At 37.0% G+C, this 13,686-nt stretch overlaps 1 protein-coding gene across 3 annotated transcripts in view; it reads right to left on the bottom strand.

The window, feature by feature from the left end:
* The window catches only part of FANCM (FA complementation group M), a 68,706-nt gene that overhangs the window by 19,056 nt on the left and 35,964 nt on the right, over nt 1–13,686 (bottom strand). For all 3 annotated transcript variants that reach the window (XM_036276136.1, XM_036276137.1, XM_036276138.1), the window contains 3 exons: nt 10,535–10,692; nt 6,705–6,860; nt 3,046–4,957 (listed from right to left, as the gene is read on the bottom strand). In XM_036276136.1, the coding sequence (XP_036132029.1) occupies nt 3,046–4,957; nt 6,705–6,860; nt 10,535–10,692 (2,226 nt within the window). The remainder of the gene's footprint in view (nt 1–3,045; nt 4,958–6,704; nt 6,861–10,534; nt 10,693–13,686) is intronic.

The raw sequence follows: 13,686 nt of genomic DNA, 5'->3' as shown, positions 1-13,686 counted from the left end.
CCCTTAGCAGGAACAGAACCCAGATCTCTCTGGACCACAGGCTGACGCTCTAACCGCTGAGCCAAACTGGCCAGGGCTCAAAGGAATTGTTTGTAGGAACAATTTCTAGGAAGATTAGTAGCTATTGAGGAGGCTATGGGTAAGAGGTTACAGTAAGGAAAATCTTTATTAGAAATTGGAGGAAAGAGAATCCTTTATGAAGTGCCAGAAAGTTTAGCAACTTTCAGTAACAGAAAGTAGAAAATGAGCCTAATGAATGAGGTGATCTAGCTAAGAAAATTTCTAGACAAAATGTTTAAGTTATCATCTTATCTTAAACATGTGCTTCTTGCTATTCAAATAAATGGCAAGGAAGAGATAAACTAAAGAAAGGACAATTAAACGTGAAACAGACTTGATGGCTTTGAAAATTCCCAGCTTCTTGGCTGTCAAACAATGTTAAACTACAAAATCTTCAGGTAAATATGTAATCTAGAGGACTTCCAGGAAAAGACTGTTCAGATGAAGCTGAGGGTATAACTGTAAATGCTTTAAGACTTAAGAAAGACCAGAGGTGGTGCCTCAGAGTACCATTCAGTTAGATGAAAGGCCCTCTAAATATTTTAGGATGCTTTTAACAGATATTCTTCAATTGGCATTCTAAGATTAAACAACTATCTCTAGACATCTCAGCAGAAACCCAAGGTAGAGAACTTAGCTCCAAAAGACTTGTGGGCAAGCTGGTGTCTAATAGAATGTATCCCAATTAGACTGATAAGAAATCCAAAAATTGATTAAGAATTATATGAGAAGAAGCACAGCCAGCTACAACTAAAAAAGGCAGTGGCAGGACAAAATAAAAAGAGGGCTCTGGATTCCCAAATTTTTACTAAAAGCAAGCATGCTGAGAAGACTCCACAGATGCTTTCTGTTGTGAAAAGGGATGCTCCAGAGTGCTGACCCAGCTGAGAAGAAGAAAGTGGAAGTGAAGAAAGAATCTAACGATGACATGGGCTTTGGTCTTTTTGACTAAATCTCTTTTGTAACACATTCAATATAAAGCTGAACTCTGAAAAAAAAAAAGAATGCTACCAAGCATCCAGAGGACAAAGCCCAAAACCACGGAGAATTATTCCCAGGCTTTGAATCCTAATTAAGGAACATCTGACCTCAGCATTGCTGGATTTTAGAATTGCTGTGGACTAGAGATTCATTCCTGTGTGCCTCCCATCACCTTGCCCCATTTTGAACAAGCCATCTTTATTTTATTTTATTCATTTTTTTTTTTGGTTCGTGCCTCTAGCGGGAACCAAACCCGGGACTCTCTGGTGTGCAGGCCGATGCTCCAACCGCTAAGCCAAACTGGCCAGGGCTGAACAATCCATCTTTGAAGCAGACTGTCCAAGCCCAGTGAAGTCTTCAGATGACTGCAACTGCAGGTGAAACCTTGATTATAACCTCGTGAGAAATCCTATGCTAGAATCACCCAATTAAGAAACTCCTGAATTCCTAAACTACAGAAACTATGAGATAAATGTTTAAGCCACTAAGTTTCAGGGAGTAATCTGTTACACAGCAATAAATAACTAATACAAATCGAAACAGTAAATTTCTATTGACATTCTCTAACAATAAAACATCTACCCAGACAGATAAACTTGAATAAATCCTTTTTGCAAATGAGCACTCTACAATCCAACTAGTTTTTTCTTTCTTCATTACCTTCTAAGGAAGCTAGAGTTAAATGCAGGGCTCAGCTATAATAACCAACTAATTCCAGAAGGCTTTCTTTTAACTACTTTAGTGGTGTTTTAATGAACTATTTTTGTATACACATAACATGACAAATGACCTTAAATCCTCTATTTCAATTAGGTGAAAAATAAAATACTAAGTACTCTAAAACAACAATGAGGCATCACCTCACACCTGTCAGAATGGCCGCCATCAACAAACCATCAAACAAGTGTTGGCGAGGGGGTGGAGAAAAGGGGACTCTAGTACACTGCTGGTGGGATTGCAGACCGGTGCAGTCACTATGGAAAACAATATGGTGTTACCTCAAGAAATTAAAAATTGAACTTCCATTTGACCCAGTGATCTCACTTCTAGGAATACACACTAAGAAGCCTGAAACACCAATAAGAAAGAATATATGTACCCCCATGTTCATAGCAGCACTATTTACAATAGCTAAGATCTGGAAACAGCCCAAATGTCCATCAGTAAACAAATGTATAAAAAGTGGTGGTACATATACACAATGGAGTTCTATGCAGTTGTAAGAAAGAAAGATCACTTATCCTTTGAGATGACATGGGGGGACCTGGAGAGTATTATCCTAAGCAAAATAAGCTGAGCAGAGAAAGACAAATATCACAAGATCTCACTTATTTGTGGAATATAATGAACATAACAATCTGAGGAATGGGGTAGTCCCAGAGACGTGGAAGTGGGGTACAGACTGACAATCCTCAGAAGAAGGGGTGGTGGGGAGATAAACCACAGAACTTATATGCATGTGTGCATGAACAATGGACATGGACCACAAAGTTGGGGACAGGACAGGGAGGGTGGGAAAGGGTATTAGTGGGGGAAAAAGAAGAAACATCTGTAACAAAAATAAATAAATTTAAAAAAAAATACTAAGTACTCTAATAAGTAATTCCCTTACACAGGGTATCCCAAAAAAATGTATACAGGGTGTCTGTAGATTCTATTACATTTTGAAAATGAAATGTATTTTAATAAACACTGGCTTTTAAATTATACTTTTTTTGTGTATACATTTTTTGAGGACACCCTATATGTATTCATAATTATATTGCCCATGGTTAGTAGTTAAGTACAATGATAAAAATGTTGATGCAAATATTGACAGACAAAAAAAAATGATTTCATCCAATAACAGACTTAACATAAAGGTGTTAAAGCAAATATTGAGGGTCAGATATATAATACATCAATTATCTAATTCAACACACCACATACTAAGAAAGTACATTTTTAAAAACTATCTAGAGTAATTTTTCTACAAAGACTTGTTTTATAAAGATGAAATCTTACCTCCAGCAGAATGACAGACTTGATGTAGACTGATTTGTTCCCCATTTTTAATCTTCTCTATACAAAGTCCTGAATCATCAAAAGTTGAATCCAATGTTTCTTTGAAACTCTGTAGATTTACCTTTGCCTTACTGGAATCTAGCATCCTAGGCATTTCCTTTCTCTTTTTAGAGTTCAATGTGTTTGATTCAGAAAGTGGTGTACTCATAACTTTTTCCCCTACTGGCAAAGCAAACTGAGAATAACCAGACAACATGAACTGTTTATTTTTTGCTGTACTCAATGGAAAACATGCAGAAGTTGAACTCCGCTTATCTTCACTTGATGAGATAGTAATGGTTCGACTCGTAGAGCTATCAACATGATCTCTTGGTATTATTACTTGATTTGAAACATAATTTGCATCACTTATCTCCTTGGTATCTAAACACTTTCCAGATGGATCATCTAAAATTTTATTCTTATTTCTATGTGATGCATGTTCTAATATTTCATCATCAGAATCTGGAATACAAAATCCTAAATCAAAGTTAACAGAAAATAAATCCTTAGAGCAGTCAGGAACATATTCATCACTCTTCAGTTTTTCCTCACGTATTCCTGTCAAATCATCATTAGATTTCCAACTATTAGTATCACAGATAATTTGATCTTGGTGTTCAGAATTATTGTCTAACAAAAGTTCATCAGAAATTAAGAACTGAGACACCAGGGCCATTTTGTTTATACAAGTTTTGTCTGACACATGTGAAGATTTGCATTCATCATTCGGGGAAGAAACATTCACATCGTTAAACTCTGTGTCAACATCTTCAAATAATGGTAAACTTTCATCCTGGTCAGTGAGCAACATTGGGTCACTGTTATCAACACCACAGTTGTTTCCTTCAACGAAGTACTTCAGAGGGCCTATGTTTATTTGAGTATGATTGCTGGTTACTAAATTTTCATTTTTAACATCTTTACATACTTTGTCATCATCGTCACAGAAGCCTAGCTCATCAAAAATCTTATCATTAGTTGTATTATAAAGACAGCTTTTTTTTTCAGAAGGATGATTAATAAATTTAAGTGAGTTCAATTCTAAATTTTGCTGAGAACTTACAGATGAATATGATGTCAAACAGGTAGATTTATTGTTTGGCGAATAGTCTGTGTGGGGTAGGTAAAGCAAATTTTCAAGTGCGGAATCCTTAGTAATTTCATGTTCCAAATTTGACAGTCCACTGAGAGGTGGAGGAGAATGAGATAAAAATCTCTCTACATTAACTAGTACATCTTTTGTTAGTGAATAACAATTATAAAATTGGTCATGTGTTTTAGCTATAATAAGCTCTTCCTCAAATGGAAGAAATAAGCGACATAAAACAGATTTCTCATTACTGAAACTGTTATCACCAGAACCTAAAATACTTCCAACAAATGAACCAGTAGATTTATTTGTAATCTGACATTCTGTTAATAATCCACATGGCTGACTAACAACATTTCCATTGACAGCACATGCAGCAGCAACTTCATCTCTCTCTGATGCCCTTTTATCATTTAGGTCTACCTGAGAAATATGTTCAACAGTAGAACTGCCATCAGTACCTAAAGAATCCATAACAACATCATTATTTTCTTTTTTAGACCGATCTTTCTTCAGTTTTTTGGAAGCTTTTCTCTTTAGAGACACAATTTTAGTAGGTTTGATATGAGTCTGTTTAAAAATGTTAGCACATTTTTCATCAGATTCTGTCATTGAGAATGAACTGCCTTCATTTATATTCTTTATAAACGAAGATTTCTTGTTACTAGTAAAGGTGCCGTTGGCGAGAAGATTGTGCTTATTCCTGGGAGCACTAAATGTTGAGCTAACATCTTCCATTTGTAAATAAGATTTAATTTCCAACTCATAGCTGCATTCTCCCTATAAAGAAAAAACAAGAAAACAAAACTAAAAAGTCAATTCGAAGACATGAGTTTTACTCTGTTAAAATATTTTCTAAACAATATTACATTATTCAAATGATTTTCTTTTATACTTTAAAAATTATTTTGATAAATCAAATAAAATTATAAATGACACTACTGTGAAGTTATCATAAATTTCTTTAATCAGTTAATATTTTTGTATCTCCAATACTTAATATGAAAGACCCATGATAACCATTGTAGAAAGAAGAAATTTAATGAATGTATAAAATAAGATTACAAACACTAAGATTTTCACTTCTAACATTTATTGAACAATTATTCTAATTTCCTAAAAGTAGACACTGAAGAAATTAATATGTATGAATGTAAAGCACACATCCGTATGTTACATTTACTCTCTTTTTGAAGGTAAATTAAGAACAGCTTCTAGAACATGTGAAATAATGATATCTGTATGTGTACTAGATGGTAGGCTAGAATATACTAATTTTAACAAGTTTCCCAACAAAGAACTCTTATAGTCAGTTTCTAAGTCTCACTTATCTCTAAGTTTATTTATTTATTGATTGATTTTATAGAGGGAGGAAGGGAGAGGGGGAGAGAGAGAGAAATATCAATGAGAAAGAACATCGACTGGCCGCCTCCTGTATGCCTCACACTGGGGATTGAGCCCAAATCCTGGGCATGTGCCATGACTGGGAGTTGAATTGGCAACCTCCTGGTGCATGGGTTGATGCTCAACCACGGAGGTGTACCAGCCGGACCTTATCTCTAAGTTGAAAACCACAGTCCCCACCAATCCTGGGTCATCCCTCACTCTTCCCCATGAATGTTACTTTAGACACAATTCCTCTACTACTCAGGGACTTAAGAAGTTAACTTTCCACCTTTTGAGTAATACAAAAAATATTAATGTGAGAATCTCTGTCTTTCTAGTAGTACATATGCTCCCAACTGACAGACTATTTTATCTGACTTCTTCACTGAAGTATCCACAGGGCCAGGGACAGAGCATGGGCATATAGAGAACACTAAATAATGCTGTTAATTTGATGGCACAGGTTTACTAGGATTCACAAGTAATTCCTATATTTACATGTATTCATGAACATTAACTAACAATAAAAAGAACAGCTACAATCTATTGAATATTTACTGTGTCAATTACTGTTCTAAGTGCTTTACATGTATCAAGTCATTTAATCCTAACAACCATATAAAGAAGGTATTACCATTATCCCCATTTTATAGATGAAACTGAGGCAGAATGTTAAATAACTTACAGAGGCACAATTAGTAAGAGGTAGTGTTTGGATTCTAACCCAGGCATTTTTGCATTGCACTCTCATAATTTCATCATTCTGACTCTCTCCAGGAAGAATAATTAAAAAGCTGCTCATGAAAAATGACCTTTGTGATAGACAACACTTCAATAAATCTCACCGAATAAGAGTCCTAAATTACAATGTTTCTATAAATCATTATATATATTAAATTTTTACTCTTGTTTATCAATATTTACAGATGATATTTCTCTAATTATGTCTACTTCATGTATGACAAAAAACTGGTTCCTTATTGAGATCACAAGGAGCTATACAGAAAAACAAAATATTCTAACTATCATTATTTACAACAAATACTTGTTTCTTATAATGACTTCAAATTAAGAAGAATAAAGAATAAGTATTCTAGTTTCATCATCACACCAGCAAGAGAAAATGACAATAAAATCCTACCTCTTCATGCCTCATTCCTTCGATCATTTGCATAATGCTTATAAAATGATGGCATCGATCTGAATGGTCAACTTGATATGTAGGAAAAGCATGATCTTGCCATAGTCTCCATTCAGAGAGAGAGAGTTGATGAATTCCAGTGGTTGGTTCTTGAGTCTTGATTAATGATTTGAAAAATGATAAAAACAGTCAGATTTCAATTTACTTCTTAAAAACCATTTAAAAACCCAGATAATCAGCCTAACATAATAACTTGAACTCATTTAGATACTTTCAACTAAAATCTCAGGGGAAAAAAAATAATTTCACAAGTACAAAGTTGCCCTTTAAATACATTTTTAAAATAAATCTTGTATGAGTTACTAGTTGACTCTATTCCTGTTAAGAGTACTATTTAAGCCCTGGCCAGTTTGGCTCAGCGGTTAGAGCGTCGGCCTGCGGTCTGGAGAGACCCGGGTTCAGTTCCCGCTAAGGGCACGTACCTCGGTTGCAGTTTGTCCCCGGCCCTGGTTGGTCATGCGGGTGGCAGCCACTCGATGTGTCCCTTTCATGTCGATGTTTCTCTCTCTCTCTCTCTCTCTCTCTTCCTCTCTCTCCCTCCCACTCTATCTGCACAAAAAAATGGAAAAATGTCCTCCGGTGAGGATGAAAAAAAAAAAAGAGTACTATTTAAGAAAATACATGGTTTCAAAACTACTATTTATACGTAACCTCTCAGTGATACTAATTCCAATTCTTCATGCCTGCTACCATTACTCACTTTCCCTGTTAGTGAATAAAAAATAGAAAATCTGAATAGCCATATATGTCAAGCATTATAAATTGTCAAAAAGGAATCTTTTCTGAGGTTGTTTTTCCAGCTTTTTGAGTACAAAAGTAACCTTTGACAAATTATTTTGGCTTTCATCAAGTTCACCAATAATTTGCTCTTAAAATAACTCATAACATCCAAATTAAAGTTTTACTGTAATTTCAAAATGAAAAATAGAAACCAGTTTATACATAGATGTTCATGACAGCATAATTTTATTTTAGTAATATATTGAAAAGAATTCTAAAACACAACAGGAAAATAAATAGTCAAAATACGGTATACTGCAAGGTAACATAACAATCATGCAAATTTTGCCTATACATAAATGTTCATATGACATAACGTAAGAAAAAAAGAACTTATGCCAATATATTACGGTCATGTAAATATACATATATATACACACACACACAATAAAGAATGTAAGAAAATTAGAAGTTTTACAAACTTAGACTTTAATATTCTTTTTAAACTATTTACATTCTTAAATTTTTAAGGTGACATTATGATCAAGAACATTCTCCTTACTCCCAAAGCTACTGCATAATCACTATAAATGTAATCATTGAGCCCTGGCCGGCTTGGCTCAGCGGTTAGACCATCAGCCTGCCCCACTAAGGGCACATACCTCGGTTGCAGTTTGTCCCGGGCCCTGGTTGGGTCGTGAGGGTGGCAACCTCTTGATGTGTTCCTTTCACATTGATGTTTCTCTCTCTTCCTCTCTCTCCCTCCCACTCTATCTGAACAAAAAATGGAAAAAATGTCCTCAGGTGAGGTTAAAAAAAAACAACATAATCACTGAAATCATGTCCCACTTAATAAAATGTTTTGAAACGTGAGAGAAGGTATAAGGTCAACTCTGTCAGCATGGTGGCAGGAGAAATGAAGAAGAATATTCTTGAGTGGACTTGAAAGACAGTTCTATTAAAAACAAAGGTAGCCCAGCCAGTATGGCTCAGTGGTTGAGCATTGACCCATGGACTAAGAGGTCGCCGGTTCGATTGCCAGTCAGGGCACATGCTCAGGTTGTGGGCCCAATCCCCAGTGGGGGGCATGCAGGAGATGGCTAATCAATGTTCTCTCTCATCAATGTTTCTCTCTCTCTCTCCCCCTCTCTCTCTAAAATCAATAAAGAAAAATAAATAAATAAAAAAAACAAAGGTAACCAGAGGCAGAAAAGGGTGGCAGAGTGAATGGAAACTACAGAGACCATCTCCCAGGACCAAACTGGAATTACAATTAAAATAAAGACAAATCATCAGGAAAAAACAACTGAAAAGCAGCACGGGAGAAACCTCATAACCAGGGATGGAAAGAGGACACCAAATTGAGCCTGGTAACTGCGGAGGCGGGAAAGGGCAGGCTTGGAGCCCACCAACAGCAGCTGAGGGCTGTTTTAGCTGTGAGCAGTTCCCTCCAAGAAGTCCGGGGTTAAAACCCCAAGCTGGCTCCACAGCACAGAGTGGCACCCAGGGGGCGCCCGCAGAACACCTGGCTGAGATCAACAGAGGTGAGGCTTTGTCCAGCAAGGAGAGGTACAGGAAAGAAATGGCACTTCCCTGAAGGGCCAGACCACTAAATCAGTTACAGCCACTCAGCTTGGGCTCCGACAGAGGGAGGGTGAACTGGACTGGAACTGTGTGAAGAGAGTCAGGAATTCATGACTCAGGGGAGTGAACTGGGAGAGAGGACACCAGGATTTTTATAGTGAATCACTCCCTCACAGGACAGTAGCCATCTTATTCAAAGAGCCCCTTTTCCAGAGCCTAATGGAGAAGCAACGAATGCGTCCCCCCCCCCAGGAATTTAACACCACCAGGTCAAGCCAGAGAAATGCAAATTGAGGCTTATTAACAGCTATGGACTACCAGAAAGCAGTTTGTAACCTATAAAGGAGCTCCCATAAGACTGTCAGCTGATTTCTCAAAAGAAACTTTGCAGGGCCTACTGGTTTGGCTCAGCGATTGGAGCGTCGGCCTGTGGACCAGAGAGTCCCGGGTTCAGTTCCCACTAGGGGCACGCACCAAAAAAAAAAAAAAAGAAAGAAACTTTGCAGGCCAGAAAGGAGTGGCAAGAGATATTCAAAGTGATGAAAAGCAGTGACCTACAACCAAGATTATTCTATCCTGCAAAACTATCATTTAGAATTGATGGACATATCAAGAGTTTCCCAGACAAGAAAAAGCTCAAGGAGTTCATCACCACCAAATCAATTAATACATATCTATCAACAATTGAATCTATAAAATGAACAAGCAGAACAGAGACATATTCATAGATACAGAAAACTTTTTGTTGCTTGCCAAATGAGAGAGGGTTGGGGGGATGGGTGAAGAAGATGAAGGAATTAAGAAGTACAAATTGTTAGACTGATGAACCTCAAAGGGAAGGGGGGAGGGAAGGCGGGAAGAGATACCAAAGAACTTCTATGCATATATGCAAACCAATGGACACAAACAATAGTGTTGGGAAAGCAAGAGGGAAGTGGGATTGCAAAGAAAGGGGTCAGTGGGGGGAAAAAAGGGGGAACATCTGTAATATATTCAACAAAAAAGATAAGCTTTAAAAAAAAAAAGCTATGGTACATATACACAATGGAACACTATGCAGATGTAACAAAGAAAGGTCTCTTATCCTTTGAGACGACATGGAACGACCTGGACAGTATTATGCTAAGTGAAATAAGCCAATCAGAGAAAGACAAATACCACATGATCTCACTTATTTGTGTAATATTATGAACAAAATAAGCTGATGAACAAAATGGACCCAGAGACATAGAAGTTTGTCAGAAGACTGACAAATCTCAGAGGGGGGGTGGTGGGGAGAGAAGAGATAAACCAAAGAACTTATATGCATGTATGCATAACCAATGGACACAGACAACAATGCCATGGGGTGGGGGAAGAGAATTGGGAGGAGGGTATCAATGGGGAAAAAGGAGAAATATCTGTAACAAAAATAAATTAATTAATAATAATAAAAAACAACAACAAAAGAAACATGTCCCACTTACCAGACTGTTTTCCTCATTTTGTAGAGACAGAAACTGAACTTGAGGCAATGTTATTTCCTTAATTTCATCACTGTCTCTTAATCTATAAAGCCTGTCCCATAATTTAAATTCGTCTTCTGATAAGAACCAATCTTTCTTTGAATTACTTTGTCTCATTCCTATAAGTTGAAAAATAATTAAAAAGAGGTTTAAAAATCTGCTAGGCAAACACAAAATATACATCAATTCTATCTACTCATCTCTACTAAACCACTCATTCTATTCCTTAAAACTAGTATACTTCATATAATCTCTCTGGTTATCAATTCCTGCTTCTACATATCTCCTTGAACTTCTCTCACCTCTTTGAAAGTACTAATACAGCCTTCTGTTTAGGTGCTAACCTTGGTAATGACTTCATTAACAGAACAGAGCCAGGTAGGTAGGCTCTCATTCCAGGTTTCTTTTGGACTCTCTCCACTTTGTTGTCTAAGACCTGGTATAAAACAGTCAGATAACTTACAAATAAAAACTAGTACCATGATTCTATCATAAACATAAAGCTATGAGAAACATTATCTGAAGCAGGGGGTGGGGGACAAAACAATAAAGTGTTTAGATAATCCTAAATTGGGGTTGTAGAGTAGAGTAAATGAGGGTGAAAAATATCTACTGCTTTAAAAAAATGTCATAATTGCCTGGCCAGTGTGGCTCAGTGGTTGAGCATCGACCCATGCACCAAGAGGTCGCCAGTTTGATTCCTGGTCAGGGCACATGCCCAGGTTGTGGGCCAAATCCCCAATTGGGGGGCATGCAGGAGGCGGCCAGTCGATGTTCTCACTCATTGATGTTTCCATCTCTATCTCCTTCTCTCTTCCTCTCTCTCTAAAAATCAATAAAGATAAAAATTTCAAAAAATAAAAAAATGTCATAATATACTGTAAAAACAAAAAAAAGAGTAAATTAACCCTTTTTGACCTCCATACTCTCTATAAAGGAAAATAATTGCCAAGCTGGAAAGGATAAACAGTATAAAGCAGGAATTCTGGACAAATACAGATAAGGGCATGAAAAAAATGAGAAAGATTACTAAATTAGGAAACAGGAAACTTCTGTCTTAGCTATTCCCAAATACTATAATAAGCTTTTAAAAAACAAGGGGTTTGAACTAAGTGATCTCTTCGGTCCCTTTTAGATCTAACAATCTGAAGCTCTAAGACTTTTGAAATAGGAAGGTACTCAAATCTCCTAGGCACTTTAAATAAATTTAGTCCTCTAAAATCAGACGAATTGGTTCCTCTAAGAACCAATGAATGCATAAATAAGTGGAACAACAAATCGATGTTTCTCTTTCTGTTGCTCCCTTCTTCTCTCACTAATCAATAAAAATAAAATTTTGAAGTATTAGAAAAATAAAAAAAATTTTACTAACAAAATTTGCCATCAATTCCTAGTAGCATTTTATAAACAATTATTAAGCATATGGTTAATTAACATTTATAAAATACAAGAACAGCCCGGCTAGTGTGGCTCAGTGGTTGAACGTCAACCCATGCACCAAGAGGTCGCTGGTATGATTCCTGGTCAGGGCACATGCCCAGGTTCTGGGCCCGATCCCCAGTGAGGGGCGTGCAGGAGGTGGCCAATCAATATTCTGACAGTTAATTGGACCAGATGACCCTCAAGTTTCCTTCCAAATCTTAAAATACAATTACATGATTTTATAATTCCTTAAAAGCCCTCCTTAAATACTAAAATTCAAAAGAAAAACTTTTTAGTTTCTCATTTTTTCATAGTGCTAATATTTCAAGATTTTTAAAAATTGTTTTCTTTATTGATTTTTGAGAGGAAGGGAGAGGGAGAGATAGAAACATCGATGAGAGAGAACATCGACTGGCCGCCTCCTGCACGTCCCCCACTGAGGATTTGGCCCACAACCTGAATATTTGCCCTGACCAGGAATGAAACCTGAGACCTCGGTGCATGGGTAGATGCTCAACCACTGAACCACACCAGCAGGGCTCAAGATATTTTCTTAATATCACCAAAAGCTCTGCAGTTTTTAAGCTAGCAACACTCTCATTACTAACCATGCTCCTTAGGACAAAGTATGTTTCTCGCTGACTCAGTATCACCAATAACTTGGTCTAACTTAACCACAATTTTAAAAAGAACAGCAAAAAAGAACTTTCTCCTTTGGGGAAAAGGAATGAACCATTCCCTCTCCCTTTTTCAGAGCAATTCCAGAGACACTTAATATTTGCAAATCCTTTCTTTAACCCTTTGGTTTGTCTGCAAATCTTAAAAAGGATAAGCAAGCCTCTAGCCAGCTTTTCAACCAGAAATGTTTTTCTTAAGGGTCTAGGAGCTGTATCTTTAAAATGTAAACATCAAGAAAAATAGTGTCGCCCTGGCCGGTTTGGCTCAGTGGTTAGAGCGTCGGCCTGTGGTCCAGAGAGACCCGGGTTCAGTTCCCGCTAAGGGCACGTACTTCGGTTGCAGTTTGTCCCCGGCCCTGGTTGGTCGTGCAGGTGGCAGCCACTCGATGTGTCCCTTCACGTCGATATTTCTCTCGCTCTCTCCCTTCCTCTTTCTCCCTCCCACTCTATCTGTACAAAAAATGGAAAAATATCCCCGGGTGAGGATAAAAAAAAAAAAAAAGAAAGAAAAATAGTGTCCTTATCTTCCAGTTATTAGGGGAGTTTAACTTAGGCACCTTTCTCTGAGCTGCCACTGTCTGCTGGTAATAGAGATAAGAGAAGTTTTATTAAATATCTTTCAATAAAATCAACTAGTTAACACACATGGCTACCTCGATTACCAGATGAATTTCTCAAAGAAGAGATAGATCAATATATGACAATCTATAAGTGTTTCGGGGAATGAATAGGGTAGAATTTCTTTCTGTCTTTCTATTAATCTTAGTGTTTGGTCTACAATGCATATTGTAATCTGGTTTAATGCTTATTCAAAATAAAACTTTATTTTTCTTTTCTGCACTTTGTAAAGAGGATTGTCTGGGTTGGTAGGTTATTTTTAATTTTCCCAGCACTGAGTTTCAATCACTCTGTACTGCCAACGCGTCTTTCCCTTTACCACATATCCTTTCCAAACAGAACACCCACCCATGACATCCTAGAATGTACGCTGAATTTCTCAAAGGAGAGATATAT

Source organism: Molossus molossus, unplaced genomic scaffold (assembly GCF_014108415.1).
Source record: "Molossus molossus isolate mMolMol1 unplaced genomic scaffold, mMolMol1.p scaffold_m16_p_1, whole genome shotgun sequence".
In the NCBI taxonomy this organism is placed as follows: Eukaryota; Metazoa; Chordata; class Mammalia; order Chiroptera; family Molossidae; genus Molossus; species Molossus molossus.
Note: the sequence above shows the minus strand (reverse complement) of the source record. Positions and strands in the feature narration are given on the sequence as shown.